At 45.0% G+C, this 26,045-nt stretch overlaps 2 protein-coding genes across 4 annotated transcripts; both read right to left on the reverse strand.

Moving 5' to 3' along the window:
• Positions 1 to 14,317: 14,317 nt before the first annotated feature.
• ttc4 (tetratricopeptide repeat domain 4) lies at positions 14,318 to 19,856 on the reverse strand. Its single transcript, XM_056277625.1, has 10 exons — positions 19,623 to 19,856; positions 19,350 to 19,467; positions 19,001 to 19,162; positions 18,586 to 18,663; positions 18,227 to 18,351; positions 17,972 to 18,058; positions 16,818 to 17,059; positions 16,101 to 16,185; positions 14,917 to 14,996; positions 14,318 to 14,651 (listed from the first exon to the last, which is right to left on the reverse strand). Exons 1-10 carry the CDS (start codon positions 19,731 to 19,733, stop codon positions 14,552 to 14,554), a joined length of 1,188 nt encoding a protein of 395 aa, XP_056133600.1. The 5' UTR covers positions 19,734 to 19,856; the 3' UTR covers positions 14,318 to 14,551.
• A 255-nt stretch (positions 19,857 to 20,111) lies between these two features.
• Positions 20,112 to 25,855, reverse strand: pars2 (prolyl-tRNA synthetase 2, mitochondrial). 3 transcript variants are annotated; one of them, XM_056277702.1, is made up of 4 exons: positions 25,745 to 25,855; positions 24,712 to 25,047; positions 23,201 to 23,446; positions 20,112 to 21,561 (listed from the first exon to the last, which is right to left on the reverse strand). In XM_056277702.1, the coding sequence occupies exons 2-4, from the start codon at positions 25,009 to 25,011 to the stop codon at positions 20,680 to 20,682; spliced, it is 1,428 nt and encodes a 475-aa protein (XP_056133677.1). In that variant the 5' UTR covers positions 25,012 to 25,047; positions 25,745 to 25,855; the 3' UTR covers positions 20,112 to 20,679. The 3 variants fall into 3 exon arrangements, with proteins under 3 accessions (XP_056133677.1, XP_056133676.1, XP_056133678.1); XM_056277701.1 differs by lacking the exon at positions 25,745 to 25,855 and adding an exon at positions 25,355 to 25,499; XM_056277703.1 differs by lacking the exon at positions 25,745 to 25,855 and having other exon boundaries at positions 24,712 to 25,251.
• Positions 25,856 to 26,045: the final 190 nt, after the last annotated feature.

A 26,045-nucleotide genomic window follows, 5' to 3' on the forward strand; every position in this document is an offset into this window, starting at 1 on the left:
TGGTGATAGACATCAAAAACAACATCAATCCTCCCACTCTGTGCTCCCTCATGGAGGACCTGGGTCAAGGCTGACTCTGCCACCTGTGCAAAGGTTTTGTTGTTGCCATTCATTTTTTGGACCAGGCTCATCCCATCAATGATGGAAGTAGATGGGATTGGGATGTCTTCTGCAGGAGATACATTCTTTTCAAGCTCTCTGGCAAGTGCAGCCTTGTTTGTTTTTCGTAAGGACCCATCAGCATTTGCCAGTGCCCATGGTAGTGGGCCCAATGGGTAGGCAAGGACATCCTTCAGATTCACCTTCCTGCTTTCAGCCACCAGGATCATGTGACTGAAAAGATTTCTATCTGCCTTCAGAAACACATCCTGTGCTTTCTTTCCATGAGCTTGTTTTGTGCAGACATTGGAGAATGTTTTCAGACTTTGCTTGGTCATCTTGTCGTGGAATTTCACAGGTGGTGGGTCTGCATCTAACCTTGTTTGCTGGAATGCTTGGTAGGCCTCTTCTCCTTTCTCAAGAGCTCTCAAGAGATCTATGGTCACATCAGGTGGAGCCATGTTGCCAGTGGAGAGGCTAACCAAATCAATCTCATCAGGGGACATAGGATTGAGCCAGTTATTCTCCATAAGGTCCATGAGAGACTGGACATCTGCTTCATCTCTCTTGATCCTTGGACTCTGTAGATCTGGATGAGACCATTTGCACCTGCCTTGACCTGTCAGGTCTCTCAGCTGTCTGAGGTACATGCTTCTATACTCAGCTGTGAGATAATATTTGGTCACAGCTCCTGGCTTCAAGCTGAATCCCTTTGTCCCTCCAGCTGTTTGGGTGTCTTTGTTCACCGTTTCCTCTATAGCTTGGTCAACAGGGATTCGGCCAAAGGGATTGGTGGAGCCCAGTTGGACTGAGAAGCCTCCTTCCATGAATTCTGTGTACACATCTGGGTGTGTGATGGGCAGCTCAGACATCTGGGCGTAGTAGTAGGGGAGGTAGCGTGCATAATTCATCCTGTCATAAGCAAAGCACCATGGGATCATTGCTCGAATGCTAGCCAAGTGTAGCATCCAGTCTCCCTCTCTGGATGCTCGGATGAGCCCCAACAAGATTTCAACCATGTCCAAATAGGACATCCAGAAGTTCGAGAGGCTGCCGTTTCCACCTCTAAGGAACTCACGGTAGACTTCAAATAGATCCATGATGCGTGTACAAGAGCTGTTCTCGAGGACCTCCTTCAAAGCATGTTGTGAGACTTCTTTCCCAAGGCTGTCAATGGTCCACAGTGTCTCATTCAGGTGAACCATGTCATTCCTGTGAGTTTCTTCCAACCAGGACAGGAAACCATTCAAGGTCAGTCGCATGAGAGCCTCATACAGGAGCTTGTGTAGTCGCACTGCCCTGTTGTACTTGCGGCCATCCATAACACCAGCAATTGAGCCTTCTGCAATCATGCCAGACTCAATGCAGAGGTCTTTGAGTCCAGCATCTTGGAAACGCTTTCCTATTATTGCCAGCAGAGTGCAGATGGTGTGGAATACCCCAAGCCTAACGATGATATCATGGAACTTGTCATGGTGTTTCCATGTGATCTCGACAGCCTTCGCATACAGGGCTTGGTCAAAGACACAGACAATCTTCCTCAGGCCTAAGCACTGCATGATGCTCAGTGACTGGTTAAGCACCTCGTTGACAGTAGACATTTGTGTCGCTGGAGCATTGATGGTAGGCAGATAGCTTATATTGTCGGGGTTGACCGTCATCTCTCCTCGAGTCAGGATGTTGAAGCCTGTCCAGTTGCTGACTGACTGTTCTTCTTGTTGTGACATGCGTGCTAGGACCCAAAGAAGGTTTTTCTCTCTGGCAAGCTTAGTATTGGCTGCAGTATCGGCATCTGACTTTTTGCTTTGTGGTGGCCCTACCCGTTGTCCAGCATTGTAAGTTGGTAACATTGGTGGGGGTCCATCAATGATTCTCTTCTTTGTTTTGGGAACAGTGGGCATGGGTTGGACAGGAAGTGGGTTGACTGGCTTTGCTTGCACAGCAATCCCATTGACTCTGTGAGATGTTCCCTCACCACTGACAGTTTCTTCAAGACGGTCGATATTGTCCCAGGCTAAAGTTGTGAATATGCCAGGATGGATGTTAGCTGGAAGGGCAATGCCACTCCCTGATGATGAGAGTTTCTGGAGACACAGGGCAGTGTTGATCTCTTCCATCTGTGAATAGGACACACTGTGACCAAGTCGGTTGAGGATGTTTATCAACTCTACATTTCCTGTCAACGATTTGACACTGAATGGCAGAACAATGTGCTTGGAAGGCTTGGTATTTCCACATGTCACTGCATATACTATGTCATGGCCAAATGACTGCAGAAGGCATGCACTCTCTGGGATGCATGATCAGGATCATTTGAGCCTGTGAGTAGAGAGTACAGGAAGATAATGAGCGACTCTGGAATGGTAGGACATTCTGCTTCTGGTTTGACTTCAGGCGGCCAGGTTTGAGGAACATCTTGACTTTTAATGTCTGCTCTCAATTTGATGGCTGCTTTGGCTATAACATCTTGTGCACTGACACTTTTCAGGGTCTGCAGCTCCCTTTTGAGAGACTGATTTTCTTTGGCAAGTTCCCTCATGGACAAGTTATCGGGATAGAGGAGGAATTTTCCTTTCTCATCAGGGAATATCTGCAAGGCTCCAGCAAACTCACTCTCCAGGTTTCGCCTTATGTGCTTCTTGGTTGATTCCTTGACTTGGGCAATGCCTTGGGAGTTCATTGAAGCTACCAGTCTAGAAGAGAGATCAGTCATTGTCATCACTTGAGGATTGCCAAAAAGCTCCATCCTGATGAAGAGGAACAGCTCATTGTATGCCTTATTCACAGCAGCTTCATACTGGGCTGCAGCATCATCATCTTCATTGCTGGCAACCTCTCCTTTGGAAACCTCTTCTTTGGTGTAAAGTCTATAGCATGACCTGTGGTAGTGCCCTTCAGCTGCTACAAGGTCTCTACTCACAATGGCAAGGATTCTGCTGTCCCTTTTCTTTGTGGCTGCACTCCTGATCTTTGCATCAGCTCGCAGTTCTCGACACTGCACCAGTACTTCTCTCGTATTCTGTCTCTTGGAATATTTGCTGTTTTTCTGACAAAATATGCACTCTGCATCATAAGTCCTAGATGTACTTGGAGCATGTCGAGCTACTCTCTTAGATTGTTTCTCTTCAGCAGAGACACAACTTTTCTTTTCTTTTGCAAGGAGGCCATCAAGAATTTGCTTCATAGTGAAGATACTGCGACACTTTCTGTGGTAGTAGATTGCTGGAATCTGTCCCTCAGGAATGTCTTTTGCCAGTTTCAAAACTGGTGCATGATTTCGTATCTGAGCTGCCCTGAGCAGAGTTCTCCATGAGTCGACACTTTGTAGTGAAACCAGCTTATCTGTATCATCAGAACAGTGGATAATGCACTCCACCCGTGGGCGCTTTGGTATTGGGTAAAAGCTTGCTTGTTCACCAGTGGCCATATTCAGTCAGTTTTCACCTGCCACATACAAACAAATACATGTAACTTAGGTGTATGAACACTACTAAAACAAAGTTTACGTTGCTTCACCAGCGTCATATTACCATTATTTATCTTACATAGCCACAAATAGATACATTACCTAGTTGCTATGCAACAGCTGTATTTTGTCCACATGAGGCCGCTAAAATCAACACAAGATGAAAGTTCCTCGTAGCCACTTTAACTAATCATATTAACATATACATTAAAAGAACATGCTAACATTATGGGAAATTAGCTTACAATCTTCTCCAGAGTGAGACAAGAAGATAGATACCAGTTTCCTCTATATGTGTTTAGTAGAAAGCTATCTGGCTTCACGTTAGCCTAGCTTAGCACAATGAATGGAAGTACACAGTACTGGTTATCCTTGGTTGTTGGCCAACTAAGAACTGTCCCAGAGTTTAAGCTAGGCTAATCAGTACCAGGGGTGTTGAAATGCTATATTTGTAAAAATCTGGGCAAATACACAATCGTGAGAGGCACAGAAACAGGTTTCCTGAAAGAAAAATGAAATAGCTGCTCATTTGGAAAGGTTATGATGTATTATTTTACTTCTGTTAGTGTACCAAATAAAATGGCACCAGTGAAGTTGTGTCACCTTGGGTGATATCGATATCTGGTCTGACCCATGGACTAACTGGCTTTGGTCTAGTTAGTTTCTTAGTAATAATGCCCTTCTAATTTAAGGCTCACAATCACCTCACACAATGAAATAGTATGGGTATATTATACATTTCCTGAATCTTTACAGTCCTGTGAGTATTCCAGTTTTTGTGTTTTGTGTCCCTGATATTCCTAGATGCCACAGGGCTAAAAGAAAGTATATAGTTTAGGCGAACATTGCAGAAAGATGTGTGTTATTGACGGGTTGAAGAGCTCAAGTGACCTCTATATTTGTGAGAAATATCCGCAACAGGGCTTGAATGAAAGCTAAGAAGGTCCCCTTTAAAATGATACCAAAGACAATATTATAGAACATTGAAAAATGTCCTGACCATGAGGCTAAACCAGGATATGCACCAGCGTCTAAAATGCAATTTACTTTAGGGGGTGGTTAACTTCATGAGCTGATAACTGTGATACAGCTGCCACTCAGGAATGGTTATCATACCAAAATATCATCTACAGACATGGATCCTTTCAAAAATTATAAGTAAGTTTTGCCACCTTGAGTGTACCGAAATAGGAAATTTTGGGCTCTGGCCCATGGACTAACAGTACCATGGCACAAAGTGGGAATGGACTTGTTTCACCTCAGAGGTAAATACTATTTAGTGGTAACTGACTACGATTCAAACTTTCCTGAAATGGCATTATTAGCAAATACGTCGTCAACCTGTGTCATAACACATGTAAGATCAATCTTCACCAGGCATGGCATTCCACACACTGTGGTGAGTGACAACGGCCCATGCATTAGCAGCAGAGAATGGCAGAGGTTTGCAGAGCAATATGATTTCCAGCATGTGATATCAAGTCCACACTATGCACAGTCGAATGGGCAAGCTGAAAAGGGAGTCCACATTCTCAAGCAACTCATAAAGAAAGCAGCCGACAGTGACTCGGATCCATATTTGGCTCTACTCAGTTACAGAGCATCACCTCTCCAGTGTGGCCTATCACCTGCTGAGCTGCTGATGAAGATGAAGCTCCACACTACCCTGCCGAGTCATCCAAATGACAAATTAAGACAAAAGAAACCGTCAAAGCTGGAATACAAGCTGTGACAGCAGAAAATGAGGCAAAAGTCATTCTATGACATAACAGCCAAGCATCTTCCTTCACTGTCCAGCAATGACACAGTCAGGATTGAGGATGCTGATGGATGGAAGACAAAAGCTACGGTTCTGCAAGAGGTAGCTCCACGATCGTTCACGGTGAGAACTGAGGACAGACAAATCATCAGACGCAACCATCGCAGTCTGTTAAAGACTCCATCAGAGACTGTCAGTGAGCTCAGTGGAGCCCACAGTGAATCTCAGTCCATCTACACACCTCCTATGGACTGTAACACTGACACAAACACAAACACTCCAAGTGAACCTGGGGTGAGAAGGTCCACAAGAGAAATCAGAAAGCCTGATAGACTGAACTTAGGAATAAAAGGAAATTTAAGCAAATCTAAAAAAAAAAAGAAAGAGAGAAGAAATGTGAAGAATTGTAAATTGGTCAATGTTGTTAATGTGAAGAATTGTATATTGGTCAATGTTGTTAATGTGAAGAATTGTATATTGGTCAATGTTGTTAATGTGTTCTTGCAGGCCTTGGTGTTGGCCTAGATTTATGTTTATGCAGGTTAATTCATGCTATGTATACTGCATATGTGCTTTGAGGTTATGTTAAATGAGAAATGGTTGAGATAACTGACACTAGTGATTTGATAGTTTACCTCTTGCAGTTTGTCTCAAAGAAAGGGGGATGTGACGATTGGATGTTGTTACACATTCTGCCCACTAGGTGGCAGTAGCTGTTAATACTTACTTGAGAGAACTAGATAGGTTTAGATGAAGAAGACACAGTAAGCATGCACACGGATGTAACTGAATGAGTTGTTCAATACATGAGTTAAGAGTGAAATAAAACAAGTCTCATCCTTCTAAACCCGAACATAACACTAGGAGGACCTCAGTTTTATCACTATTAAGTTTGAGGAAGTGGTATGAAAACCAGGATTTAATTTCTAGTAAGCAGTCAGAAAGGGAAGTGGGCGGAAGAGAGGAGGTAAGCTTGGTGGATAGATAAAGCTGGGTGTCATCCGCGTAGCAGTGAAATTGAATGACAAATTTCCTGGAAATGTGGCCAAGAGGTCGTAGGTAAATAATAAATAGGAGGGGTCCCAATACAGAGCTCTGGGGTACACCGGTAGTAACAGGAAAGGACTGTGATCTCAAATTTTCAAGTTGGACAAACTGAGTGCGGCCAGAGAGAGATGATCTAAACCAGTCAAGGTGGGGGGTGCCAGTTATTCCAATTGAAGGTAATCTTTCAAGGAGAATGTTATGTGGGATGGTATCAAAGGCTGCACTCGGATCAAGGAGGACAAGTATGGTTAAGAGCCTAGAGTCAGCTGCCATCAACAGATCATTAGTGATTTTCTCTGACTGTTTAGTAAACGTTTACAAGAAAAACGTTAACAATACTTATTTGTGTAAGAAACGAGTACATTATGTATCCGTTTCTTCTTACACAAATAAGTATTGTGATTGAACATACGTTAAATAACAGCTCTAAATGTGATACTGCCTAGTAGAGCAACTGACAAACCAAAGTTTGAGTTGTTAATGCCTAGTCTTCCTCAAGTTTGACAACGATTCCATCAGCTGTCTTGTGTCATGATGTTTGAGGTCACAATTTGACTCCAGCCTCGATCTGATAACCGTACAAACGATTCAACTTTTGTTGAATACAAACAATTAATTAATTAATTAAACAAGGAGGACTTACCTTTTATTTGATGAAACTGTTATGTATGCACACATCGACAGTGCTGCATTTGATTTGGTGCTGTTCTATTGTGCTGGGATCGATTGGTGATGCCTGCGGGCTCTGGGTTGTTTGATCGGGTCTGCCTTTGATGCTGTGTCAGTCTAAATAAAGAATGCCACGGAGAGGTTGTGTCGAGCGACAGCGCTGTGTCCTGACGTGATTTGGAGAGGAGATGACCAGTATGAAGCCATTTTATTGTCCCTGTGGGGCCTGCGGACCCTGACCCAGTCTGACACATTGATGTCTGGCACCCTGGTTCGTTTTGACTGGTCAAACCGTTGCTTCATCCGCGTCTGCTGACGAGTGACTGAGGCTCTGACCCCAGAGGGAGGTGCCTGAGGTGTGGAGGGGCGGAGCCTGTCAAGGGGCATGCACAGTTCCCGGCCTAGCATGAGAGAGGCTGGGGAGACGCCTGTGGTCGAGTGCTGTGTGGCCCGATAGTGTAGCAGAGTGTGACGGATGGCCTGCGTGAAAGAGCACCCTTGAGCCATGTGTGCTCTGAGGCCGTTCTTCAGTGACTGGTGAAAACGTTCAACGCCGCCATTGGCCTGGGGGTGGTAGTACGCAGTGCGTATATGACGGATGTCCTTGCTTTCGAGATAAGCAGTGAACTCAGCAGAGACCAGCTGAGGGCCGTTGTCAGTGGTGATGGCCTTTGGGAGGCCCCAGCGAGAGAAAAGAGAGTCCAGGAAGTCGATGATGATCTGTGAGGTCACAGTGCCGGAAGTGGTGAGTTCAGGCCATTTTGAGTGTAGATCGTAGGCGACCACCATGAAGCGTTGGTGGTGGGGAACTCCATGGATCTCACCACAAATGTCCAACTGCAGGTGTTCCCAGGGCTGAGAGGGCCAGGCGAGAGGTTGCAGGGGTGGGGGAGCTTGGTGGCCAGTCTTGCCACTCACAAGGCAGGCAGAACAGTCCTTCACCAGAGCCTCAATATCTCTGTCTATCCCCGGCCACCACACCAGGTCTCGGCAGCGCTGTTTCAGTTTCACAATGCCCAGGTGGCCTTCATGCGCCGTATTCAAAACACGTGCACGGAGAGCAGCTGGGACCACTGTGCAAAACCCACGTGCCACGCAGGTGTCGTTCCAGCAGGAGAGCTCCTGTCTGACTCGGGCGAACGCAGCCAGCTCCTCTGGGACCTTGTGAGGCCAGCCGTTCTGGATGTAGGTGCGGAGCTGGGAGAGGACAGGGTCCTGTTCGGAGGCTGCCCTCAGCTCCTGCAGAGAGACAGTGGCCTGGAGGGGTGTGTGTAGCATTTGGACAATGTCCTTTTCCACACAGTCAGTGTCCGTCTGTGGAGCTGGGGTGGAGACAGAGCGAGAGAGCAGGTCGGCGACAACATTGTCTCTGCCTGGGGTGAACTGCAGGCTGAAGTTGTACTGGCGGAGGCGGTCAGACCAGCGGTGCAGCCTCAGGGGTTTGTGGCCTGTCCCAGATGTGGACAGCAGCGCTGTCAGGGCCTGGTGATCTGTCCTGAGGGTGAAGGAGCGGCCATAGAGGTAGAGGTGCCACCTTTCACAAGCCCAGATACAGGCTAACGCCTCACGCTCACCCACGGAGTACCGCTGCTCGGTCAGGTTGAGGGCACGGGAGGCGAAGGCAATGGGCTTCTCCACACCGTTCTGGGTTTGAGACAGCACGGCCCCTATCGCTGTGGCTGATGCGTCACAGGTCACAAAGATGGAGCTGGAGATGTTGAAGTGAGCCAACACTGGTGGTGAAGTCAGTTGAGTCTTGAGATCACGCACAGCGTCACTGCATGCCTTTGACCACACCCATGGCTCGTCCTTACGCAGCAGCTGGCGCAGGGGGGCTGTGGTCGCAGAGTACTGGGGAAGAAACCTCAGGTAGTAACTTGTCATACCCAGGAAGGAGGCGACCTGGGCGGCCGAGCTGGGCTCAGGGATGGCCTGAATGGCGTCCACGTTGGATTGTAGTGGAGTTACATCGCTCGTTGACAGCCGGAACCCCACGAAGTCGATGGCTGGCACAGAGAGGACACATTTCTCAGCATTGAGAGTTAGCTTGTGCTTGGACAGGGCTGCGAAGACCATGTTAAGGCGCTTGTCGTGGATTTCACTGGTGGGCCCGTGTACCACTATATCGTCCAGATAAATGGCCACGCCCAGTATGCCAGCCAGCACGGAGACCATGATTTTCTGGAAGCAGCTAGGGGCGGAGCTGAGACCGAAAGGCATCCTGGTGTAGCGAAACACTCCTGCATGTGTCACAAAGGCTGTGAGGTTTCGGCTGCTGGGGTGGAGGGGCACCTGTAAGTACCCCTGTCTGAGGTCGAGCTTGGAGAACACCTCAGAGCCATAGAACTGAGCAGTGAGTTCTTCTGAGGTGGGCAGTGGATACTTATCAGGGACCACTGCCTTATTTACTGCACGTAGATCGACGCAGACACGCAGGCCCCCCGACTTCTTCTTAGCCACCACGAGGTTTGAGACCCAAGGTGACGCGTCCACCGGTTCAATGATGCCAGCTTCCAGCAGTTGTTGCAGCTCGGCGGAGACCCCATCACGGAGAGCCAACGGGATGCGGCGCAGTGGTTGGATGACAGATTTCACAGCAGGGTTGAGGAGAGGTTGATGGGTGAAGGCGGAGAGGCAGCCCAGCCCCATAAACAGCGATGGCCACTTCTGCTGCCAAGGTGTGGCGACAGTCAGGATTGCTGCCCCCCTTGTGTCTAAGAGGGAGAACCCCAGAGCGGAGAACAGGTCCAGGCCCATCAGGTTGGCCCCACGGCGTGCCACATGAAAAACTGCATTAGGCACCAGCTTGGTTCCATAGCGGACAGTCAGTTGGAGAGAGCCAACCAGATCGATTTTGGAGTCACCATACCCACAGAGGACAGCTGAGGGTGCGGACAGTGGCAGTGAACCGAAAAATTGACTGTAGGTATCAACATTCAGGAGAGACACACTTGCACCGGTGTCCAACAGCAGGGGAATGCACACATCATTAATGTTGACTGTGCATGATTTGAATGACACTGGCGCAGAGCTCACCTTGTGAATGACGGCGGTTGAAGACTGGGGGGTGTGGCCCTCTGACCCAGCCGGGGAAGATCGACAGACGTTGGCAAAGTGATTGTGCTTACCGCAGCTACGGCATGTCTGGCCACGGGCAGGGCAGTTCTGAGCCCTTGAAACATGAGACCGAGACCCACAGTTACCACAGGACTGTTGAGGGCGGGGCCGAGAACGCCGTCGTTGCAGTTGCAAGACGTCCCCAGTGGAGTCGGCGCCCGCCTCGCTCTGGCTGGGTTGCGTCCCGAGGGGCAGCCGTGAGTAGAGGGAGGAGTCGTTGGCAGCTTGACTGGAGGTGGCCACTTGCTGTGTATTTAGCATAGCAGCATACTCAGCTGCTCCCTCAACCTGTAGTGCGATGGTAATTGCTCTGGACAGCAGCAGATCATCTTTTTCCAGCAGGAGAGTCTCACGCACCTTTGCGTTGTTGGTGTGTTCGATTAGCTGGTCGCGAACCATCTCGTCCTGAAGCGGGCCAAACTTGCATGAGCTAGCTAGCCCTCGCAAATTAGCTACGTACTGCCGCACAGACTCACCAAGCAGTTGGTGTCGCTGACGGAATATAAATCGCCGAAGGAGGGCACTCTGTGGAGCAGCGAAATGGGTGCTCATAAGTCCCACAGCTTCGGCAAAGCTTGTGACGTTCCCCAGAGTCCCGAGCACACGATGACCCTCTGCTCCCAAGCAGTGAAGCAACAGAGCCGTCTTCCTAGCCTGGCTCACGTCGTCGAGCCCTGAGGCGATGATGTAATTTTCAAAACTATGTAGCCAGCGAGTCCATGGTACCGGAGGCTCGCCAGGTAATGCCAGGAAGGGGGCAGGTGGTGGGAGAGAGATATCAGCCATCCTCGTCGCCAATATTGTATTTAGAAATCACGTCAGGACACAGCGCTGTCGCTCGACACAACCTCTCCGTGGCATTCTTTATTTAGACTGACACAGCATCAAAGGCAGACCCGATCAAACAACCCAGAGCCCGCAGGCATCACCAATCGATCCCAGCACAATAGAACAGCACCAAATCAAATGCAGCACTGTCGATGTGTGCATACATAACAGAAACAAAACTTGTTTTCCTTTGATAACGGATGGTAAAAGCAGTTCTGGACATGTCGCAAACAAAGTAATCGTATGCTTCCAAAGACTTGTATGCCTTCATTGATTCTTTCGTAAATATACTTGGTGTGTCTAGAAGGTATTCGGTCACATCCCTCCAGCCGATGTTTGGCAACGTAGTGACGTCACTTGTCCACGGAGCTTCAGCAAGCATAAACGGATCGGGGAGTATGGAGGTTTTTCTCCAGCGCTTTGCGTAGGTTTCGACTCGTAATGCTTTCCGTCTTCCTTACTTAGACCTTCAACATATTCTGAGATTTCAATTTTCTCAAATGTCTAACTTTTCTGCGTTTAATTTTAAGTTTTACACGCTTTACATCTGTGAATTTCATTGGTACACACGTTGTTACTCGGCCATGTTTTCCCACACGTTCTGCGCGTGCATCTTTACAACGCATCTTTTACGTCGCGCGATAAGGGGTCTATGGCTTGCGAAAAACTTTTTAATTTAATTGTAAAACACGTAAAAATATAAATGGCCTTAATTTGTATTACTTTGGCAAGTGACCATGTTGCCCTTCGAGGTGTCCATAATCAGGAATTAATGGGCTCCTCGTCCTCATTAATGGACACCTCGTCAGGTATTATCCCTTAATTAATCAGTTTATCAATAATGTTTATTGTGACTTAAGCTGACCTTCAACAGTGGACAGTCTGTGATGTTTTCCCGGACAATATAACACATTTCTTCTTCATTTCGCTTCATTTTCTCGCGTTCGACGGGCAAACTGGCCAATCCTAGCGCTTGAGGGCGGGACTCCTGGCAGGCTGACTGACAGGCTGACTTGGCCAATCCTAGCGTTTGAGGGCGGTGGAGCAGCGACTGGTTCTGCAGTGAGGAGCACTTGGAGATCACTTGGAGAGCGCTCTTCCGCAAGTGCTCCTCACTGCAGAACCAGGGCGGGGTAATTGGCCATATACAATTGGAAGGGGGGGGGATGGGGGGGTGTTGCTGAAATTAGCTGTAAATACAAATCTAGACAGATACACTTAGGTATTTGATGTATAGATTTAAAGGACCAAGACATAAGAAATTTTAAGACCTATGATATCAAAAATATCATATTTCTCTATGACCTATCATATAGACCTATTTCCCGTCTTCCTCGACAAACCATAAGGAAAATCACTGGGTGGCTCCTGAAGTTTATCGCCAAACGCAGATGTTAGGAATCAGCAACACTTCGTGTTTTCATTTCATGTACTTGCGCACATGACATGAAACGAAATGGCGTTTCTCCCAGCCCACAGCAGTGCAACCCAAAGACAAAAACACATCCAAAACCTACGAGAGCACACATATTCAAACTAACATACTGTAACGTGCATGGATAAGAAGACACGCTGGCCGCTGGCTCGCGGGTCTGACCCTTTAGTCGAGCGGTTAGCGATGCCTCCTGCGATGCGGGTGATACGGGTTCGCTTCCCGGCCGCAGCAGTTCCTGTGGTTGCGTTGTCCCCCGAATTCACTACATTGGTGTCAGAAGTGGGATGGAGCGACCGTAAGGCCATCGGAAGCGTATGCGCCCTGAGGCGTGAAGGAGCTGATATACTTAAGCGCGCGGACGCACTTCCCGAAGGAGGGGGGTAGTGTAACGTGCATGGATAAGAAGACACGCTGGCCGCTAGCTAGCGGGTCTGACCCTTTAGTCGAGCGGTTAGCGATGTTTCCTGCGGTGCGGGCGATACAGGTTCGCTTCCCGGCGGCGGCAGTTCCTGTGGTTGCGTTATCCCCCGAATTCGCTACAATACTATATCCAAACGGGAAAAAAAATCACTGTCCCAGGCCGCCAGCCAGGATGACTGCCGGTCTGCATGGGCTAGCAGTTAACTTAGCCTGCCCACGCGTCCAGTCGGGGCGCCCTCGTTGTTTCCTCCTTGAGCGCAGTTCCAGGCAGAGGCCGTGGTCCCTGTGGCAATCGGACAAAGCAGACCAATCTCTCCCAGCCAGACACCCTCGACACACCTCCCCGCACTCTACACGACGACATCAAAAACACCATAGTCAACGCCGGGTGAGGCCGCTGCCGGTCTGCCCTCGGTGTTATCGGAACTGCCGGTCTGCATGGGCTAGCCGTTAGCTTAGCCAGGCCCGCTTCCGCGTCCTGTACCAGCTTCGCATTGGCTCACATTAGCGCTTGGCTGTTATACCTCCATCATGTGCCAGGCCCATCAATATATCAGTTGGTCTTCCCAAGGAATTCTGAAGCCTCCCTGAATGACCGGAGTTGAGTGGCCATTGGCAGTCTGTGCTTCTTAGATTTTGGACTGCCAGGCCACACGATTCCGGGCTCACAAAGTAGAGATCATTTTTAAATCAACTCATCGCTTGTCTGTCTTTAGAATAGGAACCCCCTAGACCTCTCGGGTCTTCTAAGGCTGCTCTGCTGGTACTTCCCAGGGGTAAAAAACCAAACATGGTAAGGCAGCGCTCAATCATTACGCAGCTCACAACAGGAACAAACTACCTGAAGAGATTAGATTTGCCCCAAGTGTGAGCTCATTTAAATCACTAATTTAAATAAACTTCCATGTTCACCAATGCACTTCACTGAATAATCACGTTAACTCTTGTGCACTATATTATTATACTTTAATTTCTTTTTTAATTCTCACTTTTAATATTCTTGTCATTAATATTTTGATTTTACCATTTTATCTTATCTCTTTTTTAATGCATTTTTATGCCCTTATGTAAAGCACTTTGAATTGTCATTGTGTATGAAAGGTGCTATATAAACTTGCCTTGCCTTGAGCTTTGCTAACTTAAATTTCATGACTGTAACCATTCCATCTTTTATTTGCCTTCTTTTCCTGTGACACTGTTACAAACCTCTGTCACTACTGAGCCTGCCACAGGGAATGAACAGGCTTCGCCATCAAAGACACAGATGACGATGACATGAAGGCTGAAACCAGCCATTCATTGTGATTAGAATCTTCATTTTTTTTCATCTTTATGTAAATCATTCTACTGCTTATAGATATGAACATCATTTTCATAGCATAAGTATTAATTAGTTGCATTGGTAAAATGATCGGAATTAGGACAAAAATGTTCAGTGACGTAGAAGAAGAAACAGAACGTATGCATCTTGCGGACATTTTAGCAATTTTATTTTTTGTACTGCAATTAATTGACAATATGTGGCTCCATATGCTGTGCTCTGTCTTTGGGGCTAGAGCGAATACTTGGTGGATCTGTAACATGACATCGACCCCATGATAACAGTGTTTTCTTTTTAGTCGTCCTTTGGTGGGACTGAGCCACTCCATTTGATTTAGCAGGAGTTAATGTCTTGACAAGTCCAAGAGTTTCGGGGAGAAATAAGTTATTTTCAAAGTCTCCTGACCTTCTTTCCTGTTAAAAACTGCTTGTAGAATGATGAATCCTTTACCAAAATAATGAAACTTGGAGTACCTGCTTTCACAAAATACCTGTAAAAAGAAAAAAGAGCAAGTTTAAAAGGAAAGAAATCAAACAAGGAAAGTAAGGGTCATTTCAGTCTATACGGTCCGACAATCAGACCAGGAAATCAGACTTGTAATTCAATAACACTGAGTTTCAGGTTTTGTCATAAAAACATTCCTATGACAAGACTATGAAAAGTTTGGCCCCTTGGCATGTAAAGAATTATGTTGCCTCAACAACACCAACAGGAAAAAACATAACACACTGGTAATAAAAGCACAATGGCAGTACCTTTCATGCCGCAACACTTCCAAAAGGGATATCTTTGGGTCGACATGGTGCAAAATCTCCTTCTGACCTTCAAAGTACAGCTAGGAAGTGAAGAAATATAAAATTTGAGAAACATACTCATGGATGTCATTGGACTGTAAGGATTGTTGAGTTGGACATTATAGTGGTTCCCCCCCCTTTTTTTTTCTCTCCCCAATTGTACCTGGCCAATGAGCTGTTCTGGTCGCTGTTCCACCCACTCTGCCAATCCAGGGAGGGGTGCAGACTACCACATGCCTCCTCCGATACATGTGGAGTCACCAGCTGCTTTTTTTTTACCTGACAGTGAGGCGTTTTACCAGGGGGACGTAGCATGTGGGAGGATCATGCTATTCCCCTCAGTTCCCCTCCCCCCTGAAAAGGCACCCCAACCGACCAGAGGAGGTGCTAGCGTAGCGACTATGACACATACCCACATCCGACTTACCACCCGCAGACATGGCCAATTGTGGCTGTAGGGACGCCCAACCAAGCCGGAGGTAACATGGGGATTTGAAACTATATTGGTTCCCCATATTGGTAGGCAACGCAATAGATCACTATGCTACCTGGATGTCCATTATAGTAGTTCTTGCCCAATACTTATAAATCAGACAGGATTTTACTCAAGCTGTTGATTAGTGTCAACCCTTGAAATCAGCAACTGATTTCTTTTCATAGGCAGGTGATCATTCATCAGTCTAGAGTTTTGTGTAGACTCTAGACAACTCTTATAGGAGTAATCCACCTAAAACTTCCTTTAGCTAAAGCACGAGGATAAGACTGATTTTTTAGATTTATGAATTCAATTCACCACAAGGTAGTGACCACATAGTAACGGCTCAATTTGAAAAAAAAAAAACATTGAAAAAAATCAAAACTGCAGAATAAAGCACAGCTACAAATCATTTCATGTATTCAGGTACAAAATGTAATTGGACCACAAAACACATTTTCATTTTAGAATATGATTTTTTTTTTTACCACTACTGTACATTAGACCTTTGTGATAAAAGGAAAACTCTAAACAAAACCCTAACTTTTGAGTACATGAATTTATTTCTGTTCAAATGCTGGTCAATAACCTTGTGTTTATAGGCTTACAATACTAAATTACTGTATGCACGGTCAAATTTTGCTATGAATATAAAGGGAAATACACAAACCTCCAGGTTCTGTGGGAGGTATTTCATTTCCATATCCCAAGGTGGAAGTTCCTGTCCAAACATAACCACCAGGTGGTTTATGAAACTAAAACGTAAGCAAACACAATTACATTATGTGAGTGACATATGGGTTAGGGAGCTAGATGCCCAAAGCAGTGCACTAATGTAATCCTTATGTAAGAGAAATAGTCCTTCCAGGAATTTGTTTTGTGATTACTAGTTTAAAAAGTTTTTTTTTTTTTTTTTTTGAGGTGGTTAATTTCTTCAACAAAAGTACCTCCGGTTCATCCAAAAATAATTTAGAGGAAATGCTGGTTCACCGTTCACTACAATTATACTGCATTCCCACAATACTGTGATTGGCCAAAAATTGTGTAGTCACAGAACAAAGTACAAAAAGTTTGCCTTTAAAAAACCCTACCCACTTCCACATTTGTAACATAAATATCTACTACTACTACTTTCAGCTGCTCCCGTTAGGGGTCGCCATAATGGACCAACCATTTCCATCTCTTCCTGTCCTCTGCATCTTCCTCTGTCATACCAGCCACCTGCATATCCTCTCTCACCACATCCATAAACCTCATCTTTGGCCTTCCTCTTTTCATCTCCCCTGCCAGCTCCACATTCATATTTGTGACATAAATATACGTAACCAAAATACAGCGAACTACACCTTAAACTAAAGTGAAATAAGTCAAAACAAGAGGACCTTACCAAGAACTCTCACAGAACTCAGAGATGAAGTCACTCTGTTGGTGTTCAGGGTAAAGGAAAAGAACCGGCCAGTGCAAAGACCCCTGGTCATCCATATATACCCGAGCCCCTGTGGCATCCTGAGAGCTGAGACCATCCAGGGTGAGCTCTGCCATGGCGGCAACCGAGTCTCCATCCTCATCTTCACTATCTGAACCACGTTTAGGAGGTTTCTTAGGTTGGAGGAGCTTGATGCCCCGCTCCTGTACAAAACAGACAGAATGTCTCACATAAATCCAGCTATTTCAGGTCTATTTCTGACCTGTGGGAAACAGTGTACAGCCAGGTTCCCTTTGAACAGTCCCATTTAAATCTGTATATAAAATCTGATCACTAAATAATGCACTTTTTTGCCATGCCTTTAAGATCCATCCATCCATTATCTAAACCACTTATCCTGCTCTCAGGGTCGTGGGGATGCTGGAGCCTATTCCAGCAGTCATTGGGCGGCAGGCAGGAGACACCCTGGATGGGCCGCCAGCCCACACACACACACACACACACACCCATTCATTCCTAGGGACAATTTAGTATGGTCAATTCACCTGACTTACGTGTCTTTGGACTTTGGGAGGAAACCGGAGCCCCCAGAGGAAACCCACGCAGACACAGGGAGAACATGCAAACTCCACACAGAGCACAACCCGGGATGACCCACCAAGGTTGGACTACCCCGGGGCTCGAACCCAGGACCTTCTTGCTGTGAGGCGACCGCGCTAACCACTGTGCCACCGTGCCGCCCGCCTTTAAGAGTAAAACCCCAAAAGTTTGTATTTGACATTTTTGTGAAATAACTGCGTGCTACAAAGAGTGGCGGGAAACATGGAATACTTTTTCTGAACAGTGGTACATAATAGGGGACCATGCCCACATTGTTTCAAAGGTTCATCTGAGAGGCTTCAAAGGGTAGCCTATTTCTTACAGACAGCTTAAAGCAAAAGTTGAAATCATCTTTAGGCTACAGCCTAGTCGAATTTGCACACATACATCTAAAGTTTATTCACAGAGACACTTCATCTGTGACTCTGTAGTTCATTAAAGACGTACTGTGATCGGAGGCCTGTACTGAAGGGTTACGGGATGAATACATGAACCATTATTCCACTAATGCTTACCTTTATAGCAGCCAGAAGAGCATCTCTCTCACTGCGCTCCTTCTTTCCTTTGGCCTTGGCTTTCCTGGCATCTCTCTCAGCTGCTCTCTAAAACACAAACAGATTACGCTGGGATTTAATGACAACTATACAATGCATATTGGTGAATTCATTTGGATAGCAACAGCTGCCAGTTCATAACATAAAAAAGACTAAGAATGTTTTGTTTTGCTTATTTGTTAAACGAAATATACAATGATATTACAACAATCAAACCTTCTGTTTGTCTGCTGCGGCTCTTACTTCCTGCAGCTTCTGATCTGTGGGATAGGCCCTAAGACCTGCATCACACCACTGGATGGCTTCTGTAAAGTTACGAAGCTCCATGCAACACTGAGCACCTGCAGATATAAAAAAAAGAGTATACACAGCACTTCTTTTATATTAATTAATCTTTATAAAGAAAGCTTTATCGTAAACCATTATTATATTGAATTAAAACACCTTGTGAATGCAATATAAATTATATATTTCCATGCAAGCAAGGCATTTTACAAGTGAAAAACTAAACTGTAAGTAAATCTGATTCCATTCAAAGTGAGATGCAGTCTTGCTGCCCTGGATTTGCTACACACCTCTTATTAATGCTTTGAGATGGTCTGGTTTGATTTTCTTTGCAGCCAGAGCATCATTCAGTGCAGAACGCATGTTACCTGTGGGATGAGAGATGAACATAAATTGTGACACAGAAAAACTTAGGGAAATAAACATCCACGTTCCCTGCAAAATAATTAAAGCTTTATTTTATATTAACCATACAAGATTAGCACTATATTTAAGGAAGGCAAGAAATTTATAGAAAAGGCCAAGAAACTTTTAAGACGTACACTCCAGATTGGATCTGGTTCAACTATTTCTGTCCCCGACACAAGTATTATTGACCATCTTATTTGCCTCAAAAAGTTGCCGCATGCATCTTTATGAAGGGAATAGATTTAAGGGGAAGAATAGCAGTTGTGTATGAAAAGGCTCTTATAGAGGAATGCCTACCCAAATGGAAGTGTGCTGCAGCCCGATTGGTAAGCAAAATTGTGTTGATATCTTGGCTGGTACAGTTTATCTTCAAGCCTGCTGTGTATGATATTATTGCCTTCTTGTAGTTCTTCTCTTTGAAATAATCGTTCCCCTCATCTTTCAGGGTCTTTGCCCGCTCTGAAGAAACAATAGTTAAGTTGCTGTATCACAAAAAACAAGGCTCGTACAAACTACAAACTCGTTTGGGTAAGGATGAAAGGACATTTATTAAACAGGACAACTTTATTTTTTTTCTATGGAATACTCCTTTTATTGAGCAAATCTTTTGATGTATTCATTCCTTGTTCATCCAACATTACCATACCTTCTGGGGGCCTATCGTCATCATGGATAATGGACTGAAGACAAGCCAAGTCGGGATGTGTCACAGGATCTATCTCTTCGGGGGCTTTTTTCATGAACATGGGCACTTTATCAAACTCCTGTTTGAGAAGTAGAAACAATGGTAGCTAACAAAGGTACGAGCTATGGTTAACGTTAGCTGTACTCGTGTTAGCAAACTAGCTACAAAAAGCAACAACAATAAAGACAGGAAATCCAAGTAGAAGAGCCTACTGAATGTTAGCATAAACGTTACCTCTTCCCAATTGCGTTCGTTGAAAGCATTTTTATATTTATGGGTCTTGAATTTTTCCATAAACTCGTCCATGCCATCATCGCTGTCTTCTTGCAGTGCCGGAGATGTCATTTTCAATTTGTAGCTTCAAAAACAAAACCGTATACTTGCTAAAAGCTGTCCTGAATTAGAGCATGACATAAAACTTCTATAGAAAAATCTTTCGTTATATCCGTTTATTCTGTTTACGCATGCGTATAGCCTGGCACGACGTACATACTCTTCCGTATAGAAACAGATTGAGGATAAAAGTGTTCCGCAGTGTGCCTGTGATGGAGATCAGGAAATCTAATAGGATTATAGTGTACACTGTCACAAGACTTATCAGTATAAATTAAAAACTTCATTTTAATTTCACAGCAGTGCTATATTAATTCACAATACAACCATTTATTTAAAACCAAAAACATTTTATTTACCGGAAGTTTTCCTAGGGAAGAAGACACATGGTTTAAGTAAACCAGAAAAAAAACGAGTTCAGTTGAACTCAGTAGGTCTTTATTTTCATTGGCTTTGGTGTGTTCAAGACTGTTAAACAACTTGTAACACTCTTTCTCGTCATCCAAAGGAGTTGAATCAAGTGCAATATACCAAGTCCAGTTGCACTTGATTCAACTCCTTTGGATAACCATGACCAGGATGAATGAGAACATTCACAGACACTCTTTCTCGTCATAAATTAATCACAGCATTCCAACACCAGTCTGGTCCAGCCACCAATCTAGAAACACCTGTGACATGACATCTTACTGAGTTCACTAATGCAGCCAGTAAGCAAACTTATGACTTGCGTTACTTGGTAGTAATAGTTTCACAAAGTAAAAAAAAAACAAAAAAAAAAACGAAGAAACAAACAAACATTAATTGGGGTTTTTTTTTTAAAGTCACAGTTTACAACCTACAGAAACAGGGCTTTGCCATTCTTCTTCCACCAGCATTGACTTAAACCACAATACACACTCCAATGCAAATTTCCAAGTACCCATGCAAACACAAAATCTGTTTTCCCAGTTATCATTCATATGGTTTCCACTCTTTGTAGAAGGTCCACCAGTCCATCTTTACCAAGAAACATTGTTTCTCCTGTCTGCTGACAGATCACTTCAAATTTTGGTGTTTCCTCTAGAGTGCTTTGCCCAACCACAACAACATAAGGGTAGCCCAGCCGCTGGGCATCCTTCAGTCTCTTACCAATGGTCATCTGGGTACGGTCATCGAGAACCACCTCACCCCTCAAATGAGGCAGAGTCCCTCCCAGAGTTTGTGCCAGTTCTACAGCCAAGCCGGCAACCTCATCCACCCTACTGCCTTTCTTAGGGGGCAGAACACAAACCTGGTAAGGTGCTAGAAGCCCAGGCCAACGGATACCCTCTTCTGTGGACATCACCTCAATGGCTGCAGCAAGAATACGGGTAACTCCAAGTCCAAAGCAGCCCATCTCAATGATGGTAGGCTTGTTTTGAGAGTTGCTGAAGGCTGCATTGAATATATGAGAATACTTTGTGCCCAGGTAGAAGGTGTGGCCTACCTCTATACCTTTTGACTCAACCAGTTTGCCGGTCTTGCACTGGGGGCAGTTAGTTTGCCTTGATGACATGGTTTCTTCATTGGCGGAGAAGGAGCAGGTCCCACAAACCAGCAACCTGTCTTCACCTATGTCTGCTGGCAGCTGGAACTCATGAGAGAGTTTTCCTCCAATATTCCCTGTGCCTGCTTGCACCTGGACGCAGCGTAGGCCAAGCCGAGAAAATAGCCTGGTGTATGCTTGGCACACCGACTCATAGGTCTGGTAAGCAGCTTCTTCATTCATATCAAATGAATACATGTCTTTCATGTAGAATTCCCTCCCTCGAAGAAGCCCAAACCTTGGCTTGGGCTCATCTCTGAATTTCCGGGTGATCTGCACAAAACACTTGAAGTCAATGTCTGAAATTGCAGTGTCATTTAACACATTTGTAGTTTAATATTATATAAAGAGTGATCATGTACTATATCATATGAGATCCCATTATCCAGTTTATTCTCAATGTATACAATGATTCTATATACTGAATTTGTAAAGTGGTGACAACAGGAAAACATTTCTCTCCAGTTGCACACCATAGAACATGGGACTGGAACTGGAAACTTTGTTAAAAATGTAGAAAAAAATAATGTGGTGAGGATCTGGGCATATTAAAATCAAAATAGTTTATAATCGACTCCTGTATTTTCACAAGGTGGCCGATGTGTGTCTGTGTGGGAGTCTATAAACGGCCAAACTAAAGCAATTGGGGCCGCGATTCTTTTTGGATGTTATTGGGGATGGTCGGGGGCACCTATAAAAAATAGCAGAACATTAAAATATGCATAATATGCGGAATATGCATAATATGCATAAAATATGTGGAATCCCTTCAGAATCCTGAGCAGTTCAACAAGATGGCGGGCTCTGGCTACGTCACGCCTCGGCTCTTTCCGCCGTTCGCACAAACCTCGCGTTCTTAACGGGTTGCTGGATGGCGGTCGGAGACAGCGAGCAGCGTTGGAAATACAAAGCGTCCGTGAAATAAGCCACAACGTCAGAGTCGCATTTGCATGGGTCGAGCACGGGCATATATGGCGGCTGTCACGTGAAGTGAACTCAATATTAAGTTTTCTGTTTTTGAATGTAAATCAGCGCGTGCGGGCGGTTCGGGATTTGGCGGGTCTGACGAACAATAAAGTTGGCCGCTGTTGCGCGCGTGGAAGTGTCCGAGTGTCTTATCTGATGAATCACATTTAAAGGCCCAAACATACTCGGGCGGAACGTACGCGGAGCGGACTCCACGAGGAATGTCCGCAGCCACTTGGGCTTCCATAGTCGAGCGCACTTCCGCGTTGTAGTTTCCTGTAAAACTGTCCGTGAAACACTACATTACCCACAATAATTGCGTGTTGTTTACACTTCTGTCATGGCGTCCGACACTGACGACGAGGAAGGGATGCTCTTGCCTACTGGCTCTACAAGAAAATAAACTGAAGAGACGGTGGTATGTATCCTCTCTGTGACGTGTCGTACAGGTGTGGGTACTTTCGCACCTTCTACTCATATATTTTCGGAATGTGTGTGTGTGTTAGTGTAGATAGCGGGACCGAAAACTAAAGCATTTATGATCCTAATTTCTTTTGGAGGTGGTAGGTATTGTTCCAGAGAGGACCAGAAAAATAGCAGAAAATTAAAATATAATTATAATAATTATGCATAATTATGCAAAATATGCATTTTCTAAAAATGGCTAAAAACCACTTTTCTCGGCATTTCAAGTGATTCTGAGCATTTGGGGGGAGGGAGTTGGAGTGGGGGGGGGGTTAGGGGCAGGGGGAAGGCGGTGAGCTGGCAGGATGAAGAGGAGGGAGATTTAGACAGGTGGATAGCTAATAAACGTCATGATCACCGCAACTTGGTTGCGGGTCACTTACTAGTTCATTTCATAATGTTACAAATGCCATTCTTTCTTCATTCTTAAAAAAATAAAGGTTACGATGATAACACATTGAACACTAGCTGTACAGGCTACCTGGTAGAGAAGCAGAGGAAGCTGTCTGTGAGACATGGTACTCTGATAAGCCACTAAAGTCGTCACTGCTTCCTCATGTGTGGGACCGAGGCAGTAGTCTGCTCCATGGCGGTCCTTCAGACGAAAAAGCTCCTTTCCCATCAGGTCCCAACGCTCACTCGATTTCCACAGGTCAGCTGAACATAGACTGGGCATGTCCAGCTTCTGTCCACCAATACCCTCCATCTCCTGGTCAATCAGCCGCACCTTTAAGTGTAAGTAAGTTTAAGTAATTGTAAGTAAGTGATTAGCCCATTCCACTGAAAATGTTGTACAGTCAAAATCTCCCCCAAATAGAAGCAGAGTGATGTATTCAAAATGTGACATAAATGTAACATATTTTGTAATGAAGGCGTCTACGGACATTACATATTTTACATCACAATTTTGGATGTGATGGTTTAATTTGTTTTGTCGCACCCTTAAAAGTTCCACCCAGCTTGTACTCCTCTGTGCTCTAAGGTTGTTTGTCACCTAATATTTTTTAGTGTGCTGGTAATTAGTTGTTTTCAATAACCATTTCGCCAATGCTATCTAGTTCACTAGACATGGCTGATGTTGATCTTTCTGCGATACCTGTCAAACCTTTCTCTAAATGACCCCCCAGCAGTCAGTTGAGACCGAAGAGGTCACTTAGATGAGGGATGAAACGTTTCTGTCATTAAACGTTGTGTCCAGATGAACTGATTCAACTTTGTGAGCCACTTTCTCTAAACAAGTCTGCACAAAATTCCCTTGAGAAAAAAAAAGCAAGTGTGGGTATCTTTGATTATAATCTGAGCCAGGTATGCAGTGCCCATTTTCTGAGACAGCAAATTCACAATTTTTCAACCTTACTTGGTATTTGCTAGGCATGAACACGTTGATGCCAATTCATTCAATAAACTTTAATGATAATGAGCAACAATTGGCAGTATATGCATTGTCAAGTTGATGTTTGCCCCTCATGATAGGGCTGGGAATGAGAGCTATATTTAAATAAATGTACTGTTGTTAAATAAAATAAAGTGGAAATGTATAGGTAAAATCTTTGATTTATTGCATTTTTAAGGTGTTTTCACAGAAGTTTTGTAATGCTTTAAAGTACCTGTAATGGGTCTTTTCAGAGCCAAACGTAATTAATTTAGTCACACCATGTAAGCTAGGCTCATTAACCAATGACTTCTTTTTTGCTTCCAAGGTTAAAAAAAAGTATGCAATTCATTTTAGGTCTGCGCCCCTTGTTAAAGATGTTGATTTAAAGAAACTCATATGAGACGTTTTCCAAGTAAAAAGATGAACAAGTTTGATTGGAGACAAGATTTTTGCAAAACACTCTACCCAAATACAACAGTCCTAGATCTGATGTATTTTTAAACAGGAGAAATGATCACCCTATCTAACCCTATTTATCTATATTATCACGTGAACTACGGAGGTAGTCCTAGTAAAGCACTGTCCAGTAATTCTTATTTTAAGCCTCACAGCCTTACCAACTTCTCCATGGAGCGCACGATGGTAGGGAGGTAGAAGTAGCAGCCTGGGTTGAAGGGATGGATGAGACCGGCCTGCTGCATCAGCCTCTGGCTCTTGCAGATCATCTCGTCAGGGGACCGGCTGTCCTGCACCATGTCACGCAGGTTGGAGGGCTGGTAGATGCGGGACACCAGGTGTGTGGCACATCTGGAGTAAATTGGGGCAGGATTTGAGGCAGAGCTTGAACGGTTCCTGCACGTAACCCCCAGGACTCTGGGCAAGAACTTCTGACAGACCCGATGCGTTATGGGCTCCATGATCAATTCAGACGCACTGCTAAATCCCAGCAGCTTCTGCAAACATTGGGAAATAGGTTTAGCATATTCAGCCACAGATGGCAGTGTCTTGGTAGTATTGTATTATCCGTGCACGTTACAGTATACACCTAATGGTGAAGACGTTATACTTTTGTTCAGGGAAAACATCATCTGCCATTAACCATTAAAATGAGAAAGTATAAAAGAGTTCATGGTCTTGATATTTGTGGATTAGCTATTGTCTTAAATACTGCACGACTGTGTAACTTCCTCGATTCCTGGAGTAGTAAAAACGACGAGTCCTTAACACGAGATAAACGCTACTCGGAAACACCCCATTCACCTTCAGGAGCACGCGCAGCTCCCGGGGCTTGTTATCAAACCCTTTGGCTCCTCACTGGATTTGCTGCACAGCTAGCCTGCCGAGTTAACACGATCCAAATAAATTTAGAGACTAACCAAATGAACAAGAATACCCTTTGCAGCGATTAAAATAAGGCGACTAGACAGAAGTGATGGGACGCTCCAAACCCACATGTCGGAGCATTAGAGGGGCGCTAGCGCAACGACACAACGCCCCGGAGTTCCGGTTCAGGCTCTGGTCACATGACCAGTGCGAACGACGCTCCTACGTCATACAAACGTCCGTCTACGTTAAGTGAACCGTTTGTATGTTGCTGATAACTTCTCAAATGAATAAAGATATATTTGAAGAATTTTTTTTTCATATTACCTTATTAAGGTCCGGGATCAGCCGGCTGTTTCATTCGTACCGAAACCTCGGCATTTAAGAGTGGCATCATCGATCCCAGATCAGCTTTGACATTCTCAACTCACACAGGCCATACACAGTCACACCATCTTCAACCTCCCCATTTGTTACTGTTATGTCATTATTGCAATATTGTCTGTAAAGTTGCACAACAAAATAAAGATGTCTGTGAATGTTCTCATTCATCCAGGTCATGGTTATCCCAAGGAACTGAATCAAGTGCAACTGGACTTGGTATAGACGTTTCGCTTCTCATCCAAGC

Source organism: Lampris incognitus, chromosome 3 (assembly GCF_029633865.1).
Source record: "Lampris incognitus isolate fLamInc1 chromosome 3, fLamInc1.hap2, whole genome shotgun sequence".
In the NCBI taxonomy this organism is placed as follows: domain Eukaryota; kingdom Metazoa; phylum Chordata; class Actinopteri; order Lampriformes; family Lampridae; genus Lampris; species Lampris incognitus.

What these genes read in the sequence shown, in the direction of transcription:
- ttc4 (XM_056277625.1), bottom strand. Translation starts at nt 19,733, where the DNA reads ATGACATCTCCGGCACTGCAAGAAGACAGCGATGATGGCATGGACGAG. An exon ending in CCGCAGCAGACAAACAGAAG is followed by an intron (nt 18,059 to 18,226) that starts GTTTGATTGTTG and finishes TTTGTGTTTTAG; the next exon opens with AGAGCAGCTGAGAGAGATGC. An exon ending in CTCTTCTGGCTGCTATAAAG is followed by an intron (nt 17,060 to 17,971) that starts GTAAGCATTAGT and finishes TGTTTTGTACAG; the next exon opens with GAGCGGGGCATCAAGCTCCT.
- pars2 (XM_056277702.1), bottom strand. Translation starts at nt 25,011, where the DNA reads ATGGAGCCCATAACGCATCGGGTCTGTCAGAAGTTCTTGCCCAGAGTC. An exon ending in TGCGCTCCATGGAGAAGTTG is followed by an intron (nt 23,447 to 24,711) that starts GTAAGGCTGTGA and finishes TTACACTTAAAG; the next exon opens with GTGCGGCTGATTGACCAGGA. An exon ending in TTCCTCTGCTTCTCTACCAG is followed by an intron (nt 21,562 to 23,200) that starts GTAGCCTGTACA and finishes TGTTTTGTGCAG; the next exon opens with ATCACCCGGAAATTCAGAGA.